The following is a 19775-nucleotide window of genomic DNA, read 5'->3' as shown; positions in this document are numbered from 1 at the left end:
GTGAGCTTCATATATGCAGGTCTTTTTGTTGAAAAGGGTAAAGAAATTTCACTTACCTCGTTGTGTATTTTCTTTTTTATCACCTTATTAACAGAACAAGTGTAAATGTCGTTATTTCCTACGGCGCGGGAAGGCAGCATAAGAACTGCAGTGTGCGTCACATCCGTTGTAAACAACAAGTTTGCTGCCCTCTAGCAGAAAACCCCGACATTACACAAGTGAATCCAGCGTTCAGTTACTACAGAACAAAAAGTGAAAGTTGTATTTAGGTAATATTTTAATTCTGTACAAGTGAAATGAAACTTACAAAAAACCAAATCAGCCACAGACCGACGGTTCTCACAGAGGACAGGCTGAGTCACCAAACACAGGTGGGAATAATTAACCAATTAATCACGGCTGCATTTTATTCAGGTGTGCCAGTGCAGGCTGGTTCACAGGGAACATTACTGGTGATGTTAAGTGACACCTATGGCTGCAACGAACAACTACTTCAGTCAAATGTCTTTTATCGGACCACCTCAAAGATATTCAGTGTAACATGATACAGAACAGAGAAAAACAGAACAGCGGGGTTTTCTTTGCCATTTGGGCACAATTAATCAATTATGAAAATAATTGTTGAAATAGTTATTTTTCCGTCAAAAATAAATAAATCTGTTCCATTCAGGTGCAGCAGTAAAATCCATTATTAATGATAATTAAACCTGTGTTGGTCGAGTCAAACTGTCCAGTGGATAAAGTCTGTTGTTACAGTAAACCTGTTGTTGGACTGATATGACCTGGGCAGTGAATGTATCAGCAGAACAGAGTCCAAAAAAAGCACATTAACGATATAAACGATAAGATTTTGGGTCTGACTGTTGATTAAATTTCTGTGATGTAACGTAAAACAAATCTGCCATGATGTAGAATCTCTGCAAACGACACAATAAATAAATAAAAACATTAAAAAACAGCCACAAGCAGCAGCAAACAGGGTTACACAACAAGGCTGTGCATTATTTCCTCTCTGAACAGATGGAAAAATAAACTGAGAGGTTTAAACACGAGACGCTACTGAGGCTTCAAGTCCACGACAAGGTCATTTTTCATTCGTCTAACTTCTGTGAACACAAGTGCTGTTTTAAATCATCATATCTGACCACTGTCTTAGAAAGGACACCTGGTGTCTGTCGATCGCATGGTCCTGGTTTTTTGCTTTGAGCTCAGATGTGAACGTTGCTGACACCGAGCGATGAAAGGGCCACACAGAGCGACGCATCAGTGGTTTGACGAGCAATGCAACACAAAGCATTTGGTAACTGTACGCTGATGTAGTTAGCAGCTAAAGCAGAGTTAAATATTGTTTCTTAAAGCAGCTGTTTAGAAGCATCACTACGACTTTAGAAAGGTTTAAGGAGTTGAGACTTTAAGTCCTCTTATTCAGCATTTATAAACAGTATTTAAACATTTAAGAAATGGTTTATATCAGACTATAATACAGTTATAAGCAGCAAGAGACAGAGAAAGACAGACGTGTAGGATTGATTCCAGAATATGACTCTAAATGCTAAATAAGGGGACTTTTAATTATTGATGTAATGAGAGCAGCATGACGGCTCTGTGTTATTGCTGCTGTAACCTACTGAAGTAAAATCAGAGAAACGTTTGGCAGTGACATAAAAACAATTAAAGAGAAGAAACTAGTAGAAACAAATAAAAACAAAAAAAATCTTCCATTAATAATCAGTCGCTCTTCTTCTTCAAGTATGAATCTTTGTTGTCCCTTTCAGTGGAAGTTGCCTGAGTAAAAGCTATTTTACAGTACAGTACAGCTGCAGCTTCAGCAGCAGAGCAACGCTGTTCTACACGTAATCATTACAAAAAGCTTTAAGCTATGAAAAAAATGACACTGCACTACTAATTACAGATGATACATTAAACTCTGTAAATGTCCTTCAGAACAACAGTCCTGAACAAGATTCATGATAGGCTTGTCTCCAAAGAGAAGTAAGGTCATGTCTTTGTGCAAAATTAGATTGTTACTGATTAAACACGTAGCACATTGATCGATTGAACACTTTTAAGTGCATCTTTTTATAGCTGCTGTTAAACTTGATGATTGAAACTGAGCGTTGCTCTAGTGAAATCCTCCCAGCTAACCCTCTCCAACTCTAATTTATTTACATTATCTGGCTTATGAAGGCAAAGAGGCTCAGGATTTTAAGGCTCCTACAAGTAAACTGACAGTACGTTAGTTTAAATGAACTCTGAAAGCTTCACAGCCAAAAACACAGTACTGGCAACATTAGTAACGTTATAATAATCAAGCATTAGGTAAATAGGTAGCTTAAAATGGCAGCCAGTGCAGCACAACCTCTTGAGACTGCATTAGTGAAAACTGTTGATCCAGGGAGGATAGAGTGTGTGTGTGTGTGTGTGTGTGTAAAGAAGTCAAAGCCAACAAATATCCAGCGTCCTGCAGGAGAGGTAACACTTTGAACTTTGACCCCTTTAACTAAACTGTAAACATGAGTGTGTAATGGATTGAAACCTGCCTCTGAGCTCCTCTCACTGACCCAACACTTCAGTTTATACAGCATCACCTCAGGGGTTCAGGAGGACGTCGACGGAGGAGCGGGGGCCGAGCAGGTCAGAGCAGCGAGGGATGAGGGAGGGTTTTAAATGGTTAAGTGCTTTTGTAACGACCCTCCACATCCCTGTGTTGGTCCGGTCTTCAGAAGTCCATCCCTTCATCACTTTCACACCAGTCTGAGGGAGCGTCGGTGCCGAAGTAACGATCTCCAAAATTACCTTTGGAGGACAAAGAGAAAAGAAAACTGTAGCAGGTGAAACGAGCCAAAACACAGAGACAGGAGAATGAGTCAGACCTGCAATTTAAAGGTGCAAAGTTTTTGTTGTTGCTACATCGCTAACGTTAGCATTTACCAACAAACAGCTTCAGCCACCGTTGTGTTTACAAGACAAGAGGTTAGAATACGCCCTCTGCAGAGCTACTTCATCCTCTCATCTCTGAGAAACATGAAGTAGTAGTGGCTGGTGCTTTTTACGCAGTAAAGTAGCTGCTCTGACGTCACCAGATTTTGTCTAGAAGAGCGGTGCAGCAGCAGCTTTCTGCCCACATCGATTTACACTTGAAAAGCTCCACTGATAGATCCATACATCACCTTTTGTTACAGTCTTCCACCGGCTGCCAATAAAGGTTAAAGGTAATTCATAAAGCTTTGCAGTGGCTGACTCTGGTGCACATAACGTCTGATAAACTGAGTCAGAGAGAGAAAGAGAAACCTCCTCACCGATGCCCGGTATGATGTGGAACTGGTCGTTGACCTCCTTGTCCACAGCTGTGGTGATGATGCGGACTTTAGGGAAAGCGTAGGCCACCGAGTGCACGCCCATCTCCGCCATGAGGAGGGACAGCAGGAAGATCTTATCCTCGGCTACGTCGTGGTCCTTCACAGGGAAATGAGAGAAGGGGAGAGAGAGGATGCTCATTAAAGCATTTCCCAAATTTCCTCAATGCTAATAAAAGATTTCCCAGCATAATATTTACCAGCAGCACTCTGACAGCCATGAGAGCAGCAGCTCCGGTGGACACGGTGCTGTCCATGAGGATGACGTAGTCCTCACTGATGTCTTTGGGCAGACGGAGGTAGTGAAGCTGGAGGAAGGAAACGAGACAGAAAGTAAAATAAAGAATGTGCAGATATTCTGATATTCACCACCTGAACGTTAACAGCTAAAATCATTACATCACTGAAAGAAACATCAAAATGGCAAAGGTAAAGGACTGTCTGTGGGAGGGAGAGGATTCATTTTGGAAATCTGAACAGCGAGGAGGCGCCAGAAACTCCATCCAAAGAGCGAGAAAGCAAAGAAAAGAAAACTGGAACTCATTGTCCTGGACGACCAAAGCTCGGAGCTTTGACGCTTCACTGAATCTTGTTTTACTCTGTCAAACATATTCAGTCTTTACCATTCTCGCTAAATCCTCTCAAATACTCGGGACAGGTTAAATTTATGGTTTTATGCTCAAAAGGAAAAAAGAAACAGCAAAACATAAGAGACGAAATGTTCCTGATATAATTCTTCAGTGATTCAGTGGCTGCCTGTAGTCTGCTGACACTTGTTATTAAACTTTAAATGTCATTGCTTTCAATGTCAGAACACTTACAAAAACTTACTTCTGTATTTTACACCCCACATGTAGGGTGATGTTAAAAACACACACCTCTGGTTCTCCAGTGTCGTGGTTGGTCTGGATGAGGATCTTTCCCAGTCTGATGTCTTTACACACCGCCATCAGAGCCTGCTCCATGGTCTCTCCTGCTCTCAGGATGGACACACCAGTGATCTACACAAACACAGAGGACTAATGATTTTAGAAGACTTCATAAATCTGCACGAAAACATCTGGTGTGAGGAACACACACCAACTCTTCAAACACTTTCCCTTTCTGTCCATAGATGACTGTTACACCTTTGTGGCAGCTCATGCAGATTTCCTCCAAACTCTGACTTCAACAATCTCATTTAACATCAATACTATTATTTAATTTTCTAATTTTTTAAAAGCAGACTTACTCGTTTACCGCTCAGCCTCTTGCCCTCGTAGACGCCGCCCTGAGGCGTCTCCACAGATACTGGCTGGAGAGACAGAGAGAAGGAAAGAATTGTGTCATTTCATCCTGAAATTCACCTGCCACCGTCACAACTTTACCTTTAACTGGATGTTTAGAGGAGAACACAGATTCATGTGGGGTTATTTAAAGGTTACACCAACACACAACACAATAAAAGCCGCTGTTGTTTTATGAGTAGAGGACAAAAGCTGTTTATTTCAACAAGACTCAGGAGGTCAGGTACTAATCTTCAGACTTTCACACAAACACAAAAACTCACCTTGAGAGGTAGGAAGGAGAGGGCATGTTCGATCAGGAGCCTCATTAATCTCTTGGAGTAGAAGATAAACTCGTCTCGGTTAGTCTCCTTGTTCCTACACAGGCACACACACACAGAGGGCAGCAGCAAGGAGGATGAAAAAGATTGTGTCTCCGGTGAGAAAATAGTAAAGGTTTGACCCAAACTTGTGAATAGAAGTCAGATATCTAAGCCTCAGCTCCTCCTGAGAGTCCCAGACTTTTATGGGAGGAAAAATATTTTCAGAGAAATTCAGTTTTTGGGAATTTTAAGATGTTTCTTGTGAAATGTGTGTGTGTGTTCTGACCTGATGATGGTGTGCATGCCGCGGACCTGTGGCGTGCTCTCCATCACACTGAGGGTTTTGGGTAAAGGCTGACCCTGGTGAGCCGAGGCCAGAGCTGATCTGTGGCGAACAAACACATTCATACACACAAAGTAAGTGGCATGCCGACAACAGGGACGAAGAACAGACTTGGATTTCTTGCTTATTTTTCTTAATGAAATACTATCCTGGTTTGGTGTGGTTTAATGTCTATTTATGCAGGAGACAGGTCTTTAAGGCTTAAAGGAATAAAACTTTCTGAAAGTTTCTCAGCTGCGTAAAGATGTGACTCCTTCTCATTGCTCGTTTTATAATATCGCTAAAAGTAAAAACTGAGACGTGTTTCTTGTTGTTTTCGTCTGAAGGTGGCACTGATAAACAAATCTTTAGCAATAAAAAACAGCTGGCTCTCACGTAGCTAACATACTGTATCTTTGTGTAACTGGCCCCAGATTCTGGTGTTAGACAAGCAGCTGTGTACACTGAGTCATTTTATATTTTATATATATATATATATATATATATATGTAGACATATTTCTGGCTCATTTATACCAAACAGGAATTCAGGAACAGGCTGCAGAAGTTTTTGATATATTACAGCAAAAGCAAACTACCTTAAGCCACAAGTGAAAAACAACAACTGCAACTCCATAAATTTGCAAATGTGGCACATTCACTGTCAAGCACATGCTTTCAACGTTAAAGAGCAACGAAACAAGATGAAAATTATTCTTCTGTTGCTATGAAACAGCTGATGTTTTGTTTGCTTCATGCTCTGTTTGTTCCTTAAAAACAATAAAGCATGCTTGTGCTTTAACATCGAAAATCGTAAATGAGTTTAATGTTTTTCTGTCATAACAACTTTACCGTTGTTTATCAAATTTTGCTCACAAAAGGCAAAAACAGCAATCAAGCACGTTGGTGTAGCTACAGTGAAGGCATTCATTCATTAAGGTAAAAATGCACAGCAGAAAGCCAGTGTGCATAAAAACTGATTTAAAAACTACGAAACTAAAAGGAGGATGCACAAGCGGAGCCTCACATATCCCAGCGGAGCTTCCTCTGAAGAAGGTGACAGATATTCATTTGGTGAAATAAAGTGATTAAAAGCAGGGGGAAGGGAAGAGATAAAGAAATACAGGAGGAAAGAATATACACAGGACAAGAAGAGAAAAAAGAAGAGAACAGTATTAGAGCAGTGAAACAGCTCCACTACATCACTGCTGTGCAACACTGAACAAATCCTCTGAGGCTCGGGGCTGAGGAGCAGCGAGCTCACTGCAATTTATCTCATAAGTGGGTTCATTTTAGGCGACTCGGTTCGTTCTCACACCAACAGGCTGGAAATACAGATCAGTGGCTCTCAGGTAGGAACAGAGCCTCTATTCCTGCACATTTATTAATCAGAACTGATCTCACAAGTCCCACTTTGCCCAGTTTAGTTGCTCGGCTGTGTTTTGGTGTGGCTGTGTGGACGTGGCCTGTGGAGCTCTGAGGACACTTTGAGAATAAATACAGAAGCCATGTGGCTGATGAGCCTTTATAGTGGTGGAGGACTTGGTTCGTTTGTTTTCATTGTGTCTGCCGGTCGTTTATTCTGTCCAGGTTTACTGTCCAATTTACATTTTTTAACCAGTAATTTTCCACAGAGTGCTTCAGTGTATTAAACATCTAACATGTTTGATGTCTCTTCACTATCTCCACACTGAGAGTTTTTAACAGAGGAACAAACAGATGTGGGTAAATGTTGATTTTATGAAGTAGCAGTGGGTTCATATTTGAAGGCTGTTTGCATTTTTTTCAAAGGCTGTTTGCACTGAGATCTGATCGCTCAGACGACATTAGGAGGTGGTCTGGAGGTGGACTGCCTGCTCAGCTGACGTCCTCTGCATAAGCGGAGGTACATACTGATTCAGCTGGCTCTCAGTAACGTCAGCTGGCTCTGTGGATGACGTCTGAAAACTTCCAAAGGGCTGTAAAGATCTGGGGCGATTTGGTCTGTCAGGAACACACCACAGAATAAACCCAGTCTCTGCTGTTTTCATCTATTCTTCTTTTAATTTCCAGCAGACTGGGCACAGGAAACGCACTGTACCGGTTAAAAACAACAACACATTCTGCCTTTGCAAACAGAAATGATATATGTGTTTATTAGCGTATAGAGAGGGACACATGTTAATGCCAGGTATGAACAGGATCTCAGAGATGATGGAAGACGTCCTGGTCAAAAAGGTAAAGTATTTGTGGAGTAAACATGGCAGGTTGAGAGCCGGCAGACTTCTAACGGTTTGACTGGATTGTTCATCAGTTAAAAAGTAAAAACCACACAAAACAAAGACAACTGCTCATTTTGTCTTTGTTTTTCTCTGAAGTATGACTGAGGATAAAGAGTAAAATAACAGAGCAGAGACAGGAAGTCAGAGGGAGAGGATGTAGTAATAAAAAAAGCACAGACAGTCATACCTCACAGTGATCTCACGCTGGAATGGTTACACAGCATTCAGCCAGGCAAGGGAGGGTCGTGCACGCACAAGGAGACACACACCCAACCACACACACACACACGAGTGTGTGCAAACAGTGAGAAACACAAGAAAACATAAGATAAGCCACTCAGGAGAAAATATAACCCTCAAAGTAAAACTTCAAACATTTAAAACAAAATGTTTGTCAGCTAAAAACTCATCTTCATCTCAACAGTTCAACAGTATCATAGTATCTGCTAACCTGTGTGTGTGTGTGTGTGTCCAGTCATCCATGTAACATAATGTGGGCGTCGTGTGTGAAAGATGTTACGTGTGTTCTGTCAGTGGCCGTGAATGAAAACGTTAAAGGTGGAAACAAATCACAGGTCATAAAATGGCTGCATGACGGCACAGTGTGGTGAGGGAAGATAAAGGACAGCTCTCCTCTTCACAGGGTCATTAATCTCCAACTGCCCAACCAAGTTCAATGACGTAGAGAGGGAAGAAGAGGACGAGCAGATCCAGAAATGTTTCGGCAGCTATTTGACTGACTGAGGCTGAAAAAAAATCAGCATCTTCAGTTTGCTCTTAGTGTAATTTCATCAGGCTTCTTTTGCTTGATTTCCTGCAGAAATGTGACTCTTATGAGACAGGATGTTTAGCAGACAGTGAAGCCAAATGGTTTATTCCAGTTTTTCTCCTGCAGAGAAAAAACCCTGACCATCATTTACCTCTTTCAACCAGCAGAGGGGGGAAGTGGTAAAACAAATAAACACTGTAAACACTACCCAGCCCTCAGATCAGTTTCAGGCAGTATACAGCTACAAAACACCAGCCCAGGTTAAGCTTAAGCCTCACCCAAAAACCCTGGCTGATGATACTGTGCAGTGGTAGAATAAATCATCTGTTGCTTTAATCTCTCTGTACCTGTCCTACAGTGATAGAATAATGTTAAAAAGCAGGAAATGTCTGATGATATTAAAGAGTATTTTTCAGATACTCATGTGACGCAAGAATCTTGGCAAATATTATATTTGAATTTAGAGCTCAGTCTTGTGCGTTAACGTTAACTGACCGTCACCACAGGCCGCGTCCACACCTCCACACTTCTCCTCCGTCTTAAGTTAACTGAGGAGAGGAGCAGGTTTTCTAAACTTCAGGAGGAGTATTAGCATATTACTGTGCAGGGTCTGCATTTTCTGTGAGCTGATCAATGAAAGCTAAGAGGCTCCAAGCTGCTGTGACACAGGTTTTGTTTACTGTTGAGAGAATTTAGCAGCCAAGGACAGTTATTATTCTGATCATTATGAAGCCCATTCGCTTTGTGACTGGAGCTATTCTTTTAGCAGCTGCAACTGCAGATTATAGAAAATAAACTGTAATACTCTTTATCAGCACTTTTTCCTCTCACACTGAACAAAGACTAACAGCCTCTAAGTGTGGAAAATAACCAAGATAAACTAAATGTTCAGCTGAATCAGTGAAATCCTGACAGAAACACAAATTGAGAAACTGTGAGGAATCCTTACCTTCTCCAGCTGACTGTGAACATGCTGAACAATCAAATCCAGCGCTACAAAGTTCTCCCCACCTGCAAAGAAAACAAGTATAAACATATTTTTTCCTCTGAGAAATCTTTTTTTTCTAATTAAAGTAAAAATAGTGGAAGCAGAACTGATGTGTTTCTATTCAGCAAATCAAACGTCCGCCGACCTCTGGGCACGACGATGTCAGCGACCTGCACCGTGGGCTCGATGTACTGCTCGAACGCCGGCTTTACAAACTTATTGTATTGCTTGATAATGCCGCTGATGTCGCGTCCGCGCTGTGAAATGTCCCTCTTCAGCCTCCGTATCAGGCGGATGTCCGAGTCTGTGTCGACAAACACCTTCATATCCAGAAGCTACGAGAAGAGAAGGGAAGACGTTCTGTAAATTTATTCTGTGTACAAAGTTTTTCCATTTGCTGTGTGTGTTGCACAGCTTTCCTCTGCGTCACAAATCACCTCAAATACCAGTATAAAGTACAAACAGTGTGTGGATAAGGTGGCACAAACACCAGTACAGCAAAACATAACACAACAGCTCAACCATCAACACCAAACTTAGATCTTCTAATGTAAAATGTAGGTTACCCCCATCTGTTTTTACTCCAAAATCTAAGAGATTTCAACGTGAAACCTCAAGGTAACAGTCCATTTCAGTTGGTTTCCTTTACACGTGCATTAAAATGGACTTTTTATCCATTTTTTTAGCCACATTTTTAGGATACACTTACATATTTTAACCAGATGAAGGATTTTAGTCATGAGGCGTCTGGGTCTTAAGTTCAGAGCAAACCCAGCAACTCCCATGATCCCATGCTACTTCACAATATTATTAAACTTTAAAAATGTTAAAGTTGTTATTGTTTTGATTGAGGAATTAGGAACGTACCTATTTGTGTTTACAGTTTCAGCTCTGAATCCTAGTTCATTAAATACAGTGTAAACGTACAGAAATGAGGAGGAAACAAACAGAAACTGAGCATTCTTCATATTTCTGCGCCGTCAAAGAAGCTGACAGTCCTTCTGTTTCATACTGAGAGACGACAGTGAAAAAGCACTCTGAGCTGCTTCCATGATTTGACATTTTTTACAGCTGCGACATGTCGGCACGTTGAAGAATCAGAAGTGTAAATCGAGGAGACATCAGTTATCGTTGTCACTGTTAAAGAGAAAGTCTGCTGCTGATCCGTCCAGTAAGCTCCATTAAACTGAACCTCAACTCAGCAAAAACCAGGAAAAATCAATGAGACAGCATCACAACAGAGGAGGAACAACAAAGAGGCTTCGGCCTCTCGCACACAAAAAGAACTATTGACGACTCGTGAAATAAAAAGGAGTTTGTGAGTGATTTAGATGAGGATGACAGCGGGGGTTCAGGTATAACTCAGTAGCACAACAAGCCAGTGGACTGTGTCTGCTGTAAATCTGACAAACTGACCGACCTAAAGATGGCATGTTGCTGGATAAGCACGGCTGTCAGCCTGTGGAAGGAGGTGACTGAGGAGCAGGTTGTTTCCAAAGGTTAGAGAGCAAGGCTGCGGCTGTAGATCATTTTCTAACCTGCTCTAACAGGAAGCCACTCCGTTTGTTTTTGTCAGCACAGCGCAACAGGAAAACTCCGCTTTATAAATTCCACTTACACCCGAGACTCTTTTTATTAAACGTTTTCCATCCTATTTATTAAGTAAAGTATGCTTTATCAACTTGTCCTGACAACTACAAATAAGCATGTTTTCACAATATGCCTGTGCACTCGTGTGTGAAGAAGAAACTTCAGAAGGATAAGCTCCCTCTGAGTAAGGAGAGGTGACCTAGAGTTTGAAAAAAGCCTTTAAGCACAATGTGTGTGAGTTTATGGTAACACTTTTGTTTTATGGGTCTGTAATTCAAGAAGTTTATTTGGGTTTAAATTTTGCATTTCTTTAAAGAGAACTCTCCTTACAATTAATATGAAATGACAGTTCTCTCCTGGAAACTGGAACATTTTTAGGAAAATTAAGGACTATTGAGGTTTCTATTGTTTTCACATTGGTTCAGTTCATGTGATGACAAACTGCACAAAAATATCAGCTTAATAATGTCAATATAATAATATAAAATCAATGTAATGTGCTCAATTGACTCATAATATTCAGTTTATACGTTTTTGTTGAAACAGTTCCAGGGATTCTGGAGGCTGCAGTTTGTGTGAACTCTATTACATTACACAGAGAGGTGTTTCTGTTATTTAGCCTGCCCTCATTGATTTGAATGGGGTGGCCAAAATGACTCATACAGATGAATCAGTTTCAAAAGAACTTAACCTGTTCTGTTTGGCTGGTGTTCCTAATAAACTGCAGACTGAGTGTTTGTCTGTGTGCAGCATCAGTTCCTCCTACCACACCTCCTCATTAGCATATCAGATCTGCAGCTATAATTGACTTCAATTCCAAGAATGGACACAAAACACAATTAATCACCGCGGACAACGGCTCTTATTAACTGAATCAGAGGGTAATCAACTACACAGCTGGGTCTCAGGGGAGGCTGCCTGCCTTATCGCCACGGTCCAGCTCACACACACTCACACACACGGTTACAAAAGGTTGAAGAGAACAGCTCTCAGCAGTGGGACCGCTCTGCCATAAAGAAGACTTTAAATGCATATGGATTTCCTCTGACCCTCAGCATCATTACAGCCACAGTAGATTTAATTTTCTCCTCATAAACCAGCTCTGCTCTTCACATGCAGCTGTTGACGGCTTTAATTTGGACTGAATGTAGATTTTCGTGTGTGTATTCTCATATAAACCATGCCTCATTCTTAGCTTTGACAATTTTTAGGTGGAAAAATTAATACATATAATTAATTAATACAATAACAGCATATGTGATACTGTGGGGACTCCTTATTTTACTATAAACATAAACTAGCAAAGAAAGAAAAAGAAATAAATGAGTACAGAGAATAAAATGCAAGAGAGCGACACTCACAGAACTTTAACTTCTCTGCTCAGAATGAGAACATTTAGTTCATTATTAATTAATCAATGTTTGTCTTTGAGCTGACGGAGTCATTCATCAGGTCTGACACACAGAACAGAGAATGAGCAGAACAAGAAAAATCTGATTTTTTTTGGCAGCAAATTTTCACAGATTCAAATAACCTGCACTCATCACTTTTGGTTTTGAAATAATGGACTGATCTCTCCTTAAAAATGATGGTGCTGCCTTCACTGGCTGCTGGATATTATTCCTAATGGGGCACTCGATGTGTGAGACATTTCAGGTGACAGTAAACCTTACTCGTAATAGATTAATGTGACCCTGCAGTGGTGCAGGAGAGGAGAGGATGACACTGTTCTCACCTTCAGAAGCTCCTTGTTGGCGAAGGCCAGGATGCCCTCGAAGATGACAACATTGGCCCCGTACACTGTTTTCTGTCATGAATAAACAGATGTAGATTTGATTAAATAGAGGCTTTTCAGGTGATGTAGTGAAGCTTCCTGTGTTGCTTATTAGGAAAATGAACCTGGGAAAAAAAAAACCTCCATCATCCCTTATAACTCTGTCAATGCACTTCTGTTTGTTGGATGGTGTGAAAACAGCAGAAATGTGTGTTATATCAAACAAAACCGTGTCTCCTTTGTAAAAACATGAATCTATAACTCTACCACTGGTCTAAAACTTCACAGTCGGATCTTTAAATCATTTTTATATCGACATGCAGACACAGGACATCAGCTGCTTACAAAGATATAGAGCAGAGCATAACCTCAGCCAGCTATTCTCATGTTCTTCACGGTTATCTGATGAACCTCACTCTGAACCTGCTTTACTAGCAAGGCAAGAAACTGTGTGTGTGTGTGTGTGTGTGTGTGTGAGAGAGAGATTAATCACAGCCTCAATCAAAGACAAAATGGTGCTGAGTATGTCACAATCCTATTACCTTCCTCTGACCAGCTTCATGCTAAAGTCAATGGACTGGACACTTCGGTATTGATTTTGAGAAAGCGAAGGAGAGAGAGAGAGAGAGAGAGGGAGAGCAGGCGAGGTTGTGTGTGAAGAGGAGAAAGTGAATCCTAAAGAAACAGATGAGTGTTTATCGATTTGCTCATTTCCCTGTTCTTTGCTAAGAGATGATTTAGTGAGTCTTTAACATGTTGAAGTGTTGGAGAGCGAGCGAGCGAGGGAGGAAGAGGGTGACCTCCAGTTTTACCAGAGAAGAAGAAGCAAGAAAACTCAACTCTGCCCTCTCGTTCATCTATATAACTAATAGAAACACACACACATAAACACGCAGAGTATATACAGCCTGCTGCTGGTTGGCCCTCGCAGCCCTCTGCACCCTCGGGGCCTGAGGCTTAATTACATTCACCGCAGTACAAAAGACCCATAAAATGATTTCAGAGTCACAGAGTCGTGATAAGCGATTTCCCGCGTGGTGTTGTGCCTTTCAGCCATGAAATTACATTGCAAAGAAATAGAGAGGAGTTGTCAGAGTACTACACCGCCAGATTGATTCCTCACAATGCTTTTGGGAGGGGATTTGTGCTCTTTCGCTTAGGTTAATGTCCTGTACACTAAATCCTTAATAATTAGCAAATTAGCAGGCATTTCAATTGGCATCAGCTCAAATGACTAATACGGCCCCAGGGGTGTTCAGAGAGTTCATTTGTAACTGATACTCCTCTAAAGAAATACTGATGTAATTGTTTTCTAAGTGAAGACACATTATCCCCGACAAACTGAACTGAAGCTGGATGTTATGTCTTTAATGAATTTACAATGACAGGTATTACAGAATCCATCCAACACAAACTGAGGCAGTGACGATGTTCTCGCTTTTTATGTTGCATGTTTTGCACCACTTCTGTTTAACGTGCTGCACGTTTTACGACGAAGATAAAACTACCATAAATTGCATTTTATCAGAAATCTGAGGCGGTCTCATGTTACAGCTGATTATTAATTACTCACCTACAGTCATCACAGAGCTGGTTCAGTTGGTGAGAAAGTCTTACCCATTCTTTGCGTCTGCAGTGAGAGGTGAAGTCGTAAACCGGCACTTTGATGCTTTTCCCTTTCTTCAGCTTCCTGAGGACGGTGACCAGCAGCTCAAAGTCGAAGGCGTCAGGGTGGTCAAAGTTATACTCGTTCTTGGCCGCCAGCTCCTGCTCCTCTTTATTCAACACCTGAAAACACAAAGACCAAGTCAGACTCCAGATTAAAGCTGTTAATAAATGGATTGATGTTCACTTGGTTACAGATATGTTTTCGTTTGTGAATGCTGAGTCCATGAGTGAAACCAACCAACCAACACAATTAGAATCTACTCCTCAACCCACACTGCCCTTCAGCGTCATCTACTGAAGCCACGATTCCATAAAGACATATTTTACTTTTAAAAGAAAAGAAATATGCACCAGCTCATCTGTTAAATTACATTTTAAGACCAGAATACAAAGTACTGCTGCCAAAAACGTCCTCTCCCATTCACCTTCAACACATCACCAGCCAGAAACGATTCTCTGCTGATGGTTAAATCTGGTCATTTTAAAAACACATCAATGACAAGTGCAAAGAATCAAAGTGGAGTTTTCCTTTAGGAATGAACAGCACTGGTGTTAAATTAACAAAACCTACAACAACACCAGCAGCAGATAGGACTGATCCATAGAGACATGCAGACATAATTGACTCTCCTGGATTCAGTGAGTAGAGGAAACGGAGGAACCATCGACTCCTGGTCTCAGAGGAGAGAGGGCTGTAATTGATATCAACTATTGTGTTTAAACGGTTATTGGTCAGAGGCTTTTACTTACTGTGCTGAAATCAGCACTGATGACAGAGGATGTTGGATGTGGATCCCTGGACATAAATCACTGAGCAAGTTGTCTAAAATATTACTGGACTGATTTAATTTAAGAGTGGTCAGTAAAGTTTCATGTGTCCTTCAAAGCTCTTACTTATATTTCTGATTACACTTTACATTCAGAGACGTGAGCTGAGTTTTGGACCTTGTAGAAGGAGTCCATAGAGAGCAGAACCACCCAGGGGACGTCCAGCGCTTCAATGATCTTATTGGCGACTGTGGTTTTACCAGAAGCACTTCCTCCACACAGACCTGCAGGAGGAAAACATGGACAATCACAACACTGCAAAAACAAGTCCCATCCACGGAAACCCCACCTCGAAACTCACAGGATATAAAGAACCTGATGCTCAACGCGTCTCAACAGGTCAGAGCTACACAATATTAGTCAGGTGGTTTTAATGTTGTGGCTTCCAAAGTGTCACAGATGTAAAAATAATTAAGTCGGCAGCCCCATCTTTACCTCACTCGACCTCCTGGGTTAAAGACCACAACAGCAATCCTTCAGGACAACAATCCTGGGAAGTAGGCCAAAACTACATGCTGGCTGGCTGGCTGTGTGTGTGTGTGTGTGTGTGTGTAGGAACAGAAATAGCCTACGGAGCTGCTTCTGTGTTATAAACAACTCTCAGTAAAGTGTTGGAATGGGTTTTTTGCTCAGATAAGACCCATCAAGGTCAAAACTGCTGACTGGGAGACAGACGGAAAAACACTGCAGCGCTCCTCATTTCTATGTATGATTACAGCTTCAGAGGACAGATAGAAACACCAGTTCTGACTTATAAATTCATGTATTAAACAGAAAAAAAAAATCCTATTTACTGCGTTCCTATAGATTCAGCATAGATGACACATTTTGAGTGTGTCACCCAGCGGTGAAGCCTGGCCACTGAAACAGCCCGTTACAGCAGATAAAACTTTTCTATTAGCAATAAAACCAGACAGTAAGATAGCAGCAACCTCTGCTGTCTATGACACTTCAGTGTTTTTCTACCCTCTTTTTGCTCATCCATCCATCCATCTTTCTTTTTTGGCTACCTCTGCATCTTTTTATCTCCCATGCTTCCTAATCATTTTCCCTTTATCAGCCTCTCTGGTTGTTTTTTTTTTTTCCTCCCAGGTTCAGGTTTTGTCCAGGTCCCTGCAGTTACACAGTCTGGTCCTTTAAACCGGACCCACATCGACCACGGTACAGCCGAGTGTGAAATTGTAACCAGTCCCTGCGGCCCATTGACAATAACAGATTGCCTACTAAAGATAATGTCCACCTCTCCCTCCACGTATTCCCGCTCATGCCGATCTGATGTGTTTAACCACGGAACATTGGCTCCGCGGACGTCAAACACACACCACACACGCGTGCACAGATATGTACACACACACACGGTCTCTGTGTCACGGTTCATTTTACTGCTTCTGGGACTCGTCCTGAGGCGGATATTTAACTGCACTGATCAGCAAGATGGTGGCCGTGCTGAAAAATACTCACAATGAAACCAGAGCGACAGGAACCAAAAATATTCAATCTCAATATGGTTTGTTAAGTTGAAGAAAACGTAAAAGGAAAACTATTTTTAGAATCAAATCGTTGTTTACAGGTAGCAGCTTCTAAAATTGGAGGATTTTCTGATTCATATGATTATGAAGTGAGTATTTCTTGGTTTTGGACAGCTGGCTGGTGTACGGTTCTCTCACCGATAACAAAAGCCTCTTTGAAGGTGGTCCCGGTGACGTTGTACCACGGTGGTCGACCGGCGGTGTAGATGGTCCGTTTGTTGGTCCTCAGCAGCGGAGGCTCTGTCTTCGACTGGCTCGTGGTCCGTTTCCGTGGCGATAAAGAAGGGGTCAAAGGGCAGCGGGGGACACGGTTGGAGAGGCCATCCAAGGAATCGTCTCCACTCCCGCTGAGGTTAAAGACAGCAGGTTGAACTCACTCAGTCTCTGTTTACTGCACTTCAACTATAAGCAGAGATAAGCTAACCACAGAGTGTGTGAGAACAAAACACCTGTCACACAGTTTACCTGTGAACAGGCAGCACTTGATCTGATGCACCAGTGTCTGCTCTAAATAAATGATATCAGGTTAAACAACAGAGAAGCATTTAGTCTCTGTGACTCGATGTCTGTGTGTTGGCTTTAATCTTCATTCAGTTTATGTGTGTGTGTTAGCTGCCATCAGAGATGCCTTGTTAGCTCATAGTTGACCCCCAGTTGCTGCTCCAATACAGGCAAGTTAGTCATTACAGAGTATCTGAAGGTTCCTCAAAGATAAATATAAGACATGTTTTACAAATCTGAGGCCGTTTTCTCTCCATCATAACCAATCAAAGTTGAGAAGTTATAAATGGTCAGAAAATGGCACCCACTTAAAAAAACTGGCCCAAATTAGATCATTTGAAGCCATTTTAAAACTTTTGAGGACCTGCAGATGCTCGTCTGTCCTGCAGAGAGATGAGAGGGAGTCTCTGAACTCTGGCGTCTCCCTCTGCTCTGTCTCTCTCCACAGTGAGGTCTCTGCTGTCGGTGTGGTTGAGGGGGAGGAAGGGGGAACTTGCCAACGCTCCCCAGGAAATCACACCGCTGCCCTGGACACAGCATGACACAGTGTGGGGGACTACATTCACATGAGTAAGGCTGTCATCACTTGGCTGGGACATTTTGTGACTATTTATTTACTCTCTGAGATTACACTTCTTATTTTCTTGGGGATGTAAAACTGAATTCCGTTTGGAAATCTGGTATTTCAGAGGTAGTCCCTCTCAAACACGTAGCTGTACAACTACAGATAATCTGTATGCAAATGTCGGGACACCCAGCTCGGGCAGACACCTGATCCCTCCTGCACATCCTCAGTGCTACGTGTCCTGAATAAGTTAGTGTTAGCTGCAAAACAACATTAGCTGCCGCTGTGATGTGCAGGGAAACATTGCACTCAATCTTCTATCAATACAAGTTGAATACCTGTATAGCTTTTGCTATTACTGCCACTCTTCATCAGAGCTATATTTGTTCACATCCCATGAAGCTAGCTCTGTACTTGGTGGTTAGCTATGCCGAATTTACCAGGCCACGTTGAAACGCTGTAAAATCATGTTTTGTCGAGTATAACCGTTCACCAACAACAGAAAACGCACAAACCGTTAGATTTTTTAATGAAGTCTGGGGAAAGGTCCTCCATAAAATAGTACTGACAGTCAGAAGCGGAGTAAAGCCAGAGGAGATAGCTAGTGATAACACGCCTAAAGCTAGGTATGACAACACAAACGAAACCTCTGACATATATTTTAGGATTTAGCCACGAACTCCATGTTGCCATGTTAATGTTCTTTGTATTTTTCCTGGTCTATTTCTCTTTTGTTCACCGCAGCCATGCTAACACAATGCGTTTGGGAGCTAGCCACCTAGCTGCGTTAGCCAGCTAACCTGAGCCCTCCCCCCTGCAGTGCTACGCTTCGTGCCGCACACATTTATCCGTTATAATTGTATTAATTTTACCTGTCGGACCTTGACACTGACCTGTCCGCCTCCATCCCCTCATCTGTCGGCTGCTGGTCTGGTTTACTGTCGCTGATTGTTGTTTCCATGTCTGCTCGGCGCGGCGCGGAAACCAAACACTGGGAACGTCATTACGTCAGAGGCCGTGAGCTGATGCTGTATTTATGGTAACCGGGAAAAAAGGGTTCCTTTACGTGTGGATAATCCACAATTATTTGTGGAAATGTGTAAACAAAATTACTTGTTTTAGATTGAAATGATATGGTAATTACAAATAAAAAATTAATATAACAGCATGTGGAAACCAACTTTGTAATGTAATTGATGCTTACATTAAACAAAAACTACTTAACAGTCAATTCATTTTCTGACTATCGATTAATCAGTTATTCAGCATGTAGCAAACAACTTTGCAATGCCATCGATACAAAATGTTGTACAAATGTTGAATGTTTTTTACAAAATACTTGTTTGATAAATGCGAAGTAGCCTAATTACTATTTAAAAAGAAAACTGATCAAGATCGAACACGTATACGTTTATCCCACCGGACGTGAACGCAGCATTGGCGCGGCACTCCTGAATGATAACCAGTGTGAGGCTGATCAAGTATTAAGAGCTGCAAATCCTCACGAAACACGCATTATGCTATTTTTCTGACCCTTAATGCATCATTTCTATAAATTTAGTCAACAAATATGGATTTTAGATGATGATTAAAAGGTATACTTGTTTACATTCAGCCAAATACAGCCACAAATGTGCAATGGGAAATAATTTAATACAGAGAAAAGTGATTTAGCATAGATGTCATCCACCAATCGAGGGTAAATAAAACCTTATTTTAAGTGATTCTTGGCAGATTGACACCAATGTGTTTATCTGTTAACACGACATAGATTTATATACAACATCCTAGACAAGGCCAATTTAAATGTAGACGTTTTTTTTTTAATTAAACAGTGCTTTATGTTTTTTTTTTTTTTTTTTTTTTTTTTGTACTGCTGCACAGTGCCATTTTACATTTGTATTTTTGAAATTGTCATACATCTGTATAGGCCTACTCCTAAACAGGACATCCTGCAAACAGCTCACTTTCTGTTTATCTCTTTAGATGGATATAGAGTGCAGTTCAGTTTATGATTATAGCTTGAGGTTATCCTCT

General features: G+C 41.4%; 1 protein-coding gene across 4 annotated transcripts; it reads right to left on the bottom strand.

Annotated features, from left to right (window-relative positions):
- Positions 1-259: 259 nt before the first annotated feature.
- On the bottom strand, positions 260-18732 carry si:ch211-243j20.2 (uridine-cytidine kinase-like 1). Of its 4 annotated transcripts, none has more exons than XM_018687317.2 (15): positions 18632-18732; positions 16811-17019; positions 15261-15367; positions 14265-14435; positions 12609-12680; positions 9429-9618; positions 9245-9306; positions 6293-6312; positions 5231-5329; positions 4906-4999; positions 4588-4650; positions 4235-4357; positions 3557-3664; positions 3300-3456; positions 260-2796 (listed from the first exon to the last, which is right to left on the bottom strand). In XM_018687317.2, the coding sequence occupies exons 1-15, from the start codon at positions 18697-18699 to the stop codon at positions 2720-2722; spliced, it is 1620 nt and encodes a 539-aa protein (XP_018542833.1). In that variant the 5' UTR covers positions 18700-18732; the 3' UTR covers positions 260-2719. The 4 variants fall into 4 exon arrangements, with proteins under 4 accessions (XP_018542833.1, XP_018542832.1, XP_018542831.1 ...); XM_018687316.2 differs by having other exon boundaries at positions 18620-18729; XM_018687315.2 differs by lacking the exon at positions 6293-6312 and adding an exon at positions 7714-7730 and having other exon boundaries at positions 18611-18727.
- Between the last annotated feature and the right edge of the window lie 1043 nt (positions 18733-19775).

This window comes from Lates calcarifer, linkage group LG7_1 (assembly GCF_001640805.2).
Source record: "Lates calcarifer isolate ASB-BC8 linkage group LG7_1, TLL_Latcal_v3, whole genome shotgun sequence".
Classification (NCBI taxonomy): domain Eukaryota; kingdom Metazoa; phylum Chordata; class Actinopteri; family Centropomidae; genus Lates; species Lates calcarifer.
Note: the sequence above shows the minus strand (reverse complement) of the source record. Positions and strands in the feature narration are given on the sequence as shown.

Coding starts and splice junctions, on each gene's coding strand:
- si:ch211-243j20.2 (XM_018687314.2), bottom strand. CDS start 18,699: ATGGAAACAACAATCAGCGACAGTAAACCAGACCAGCAGCCGACAGAT. Junction 14,436..15,260: donor CTATGGACTCCTTCTACAAG/GTCCAAAACTCA, acceptor TTGTGTTTTCAG/GTGTTGAATAAAGAGGAGCA. Junction 5,330..6,292: donor AGGAAGCTCCGCTGGGATAT/GTGAGGCTCCGC, acceptor TGTTCGCCACAG/ATCAGCTCTGGCCTCGGCTC.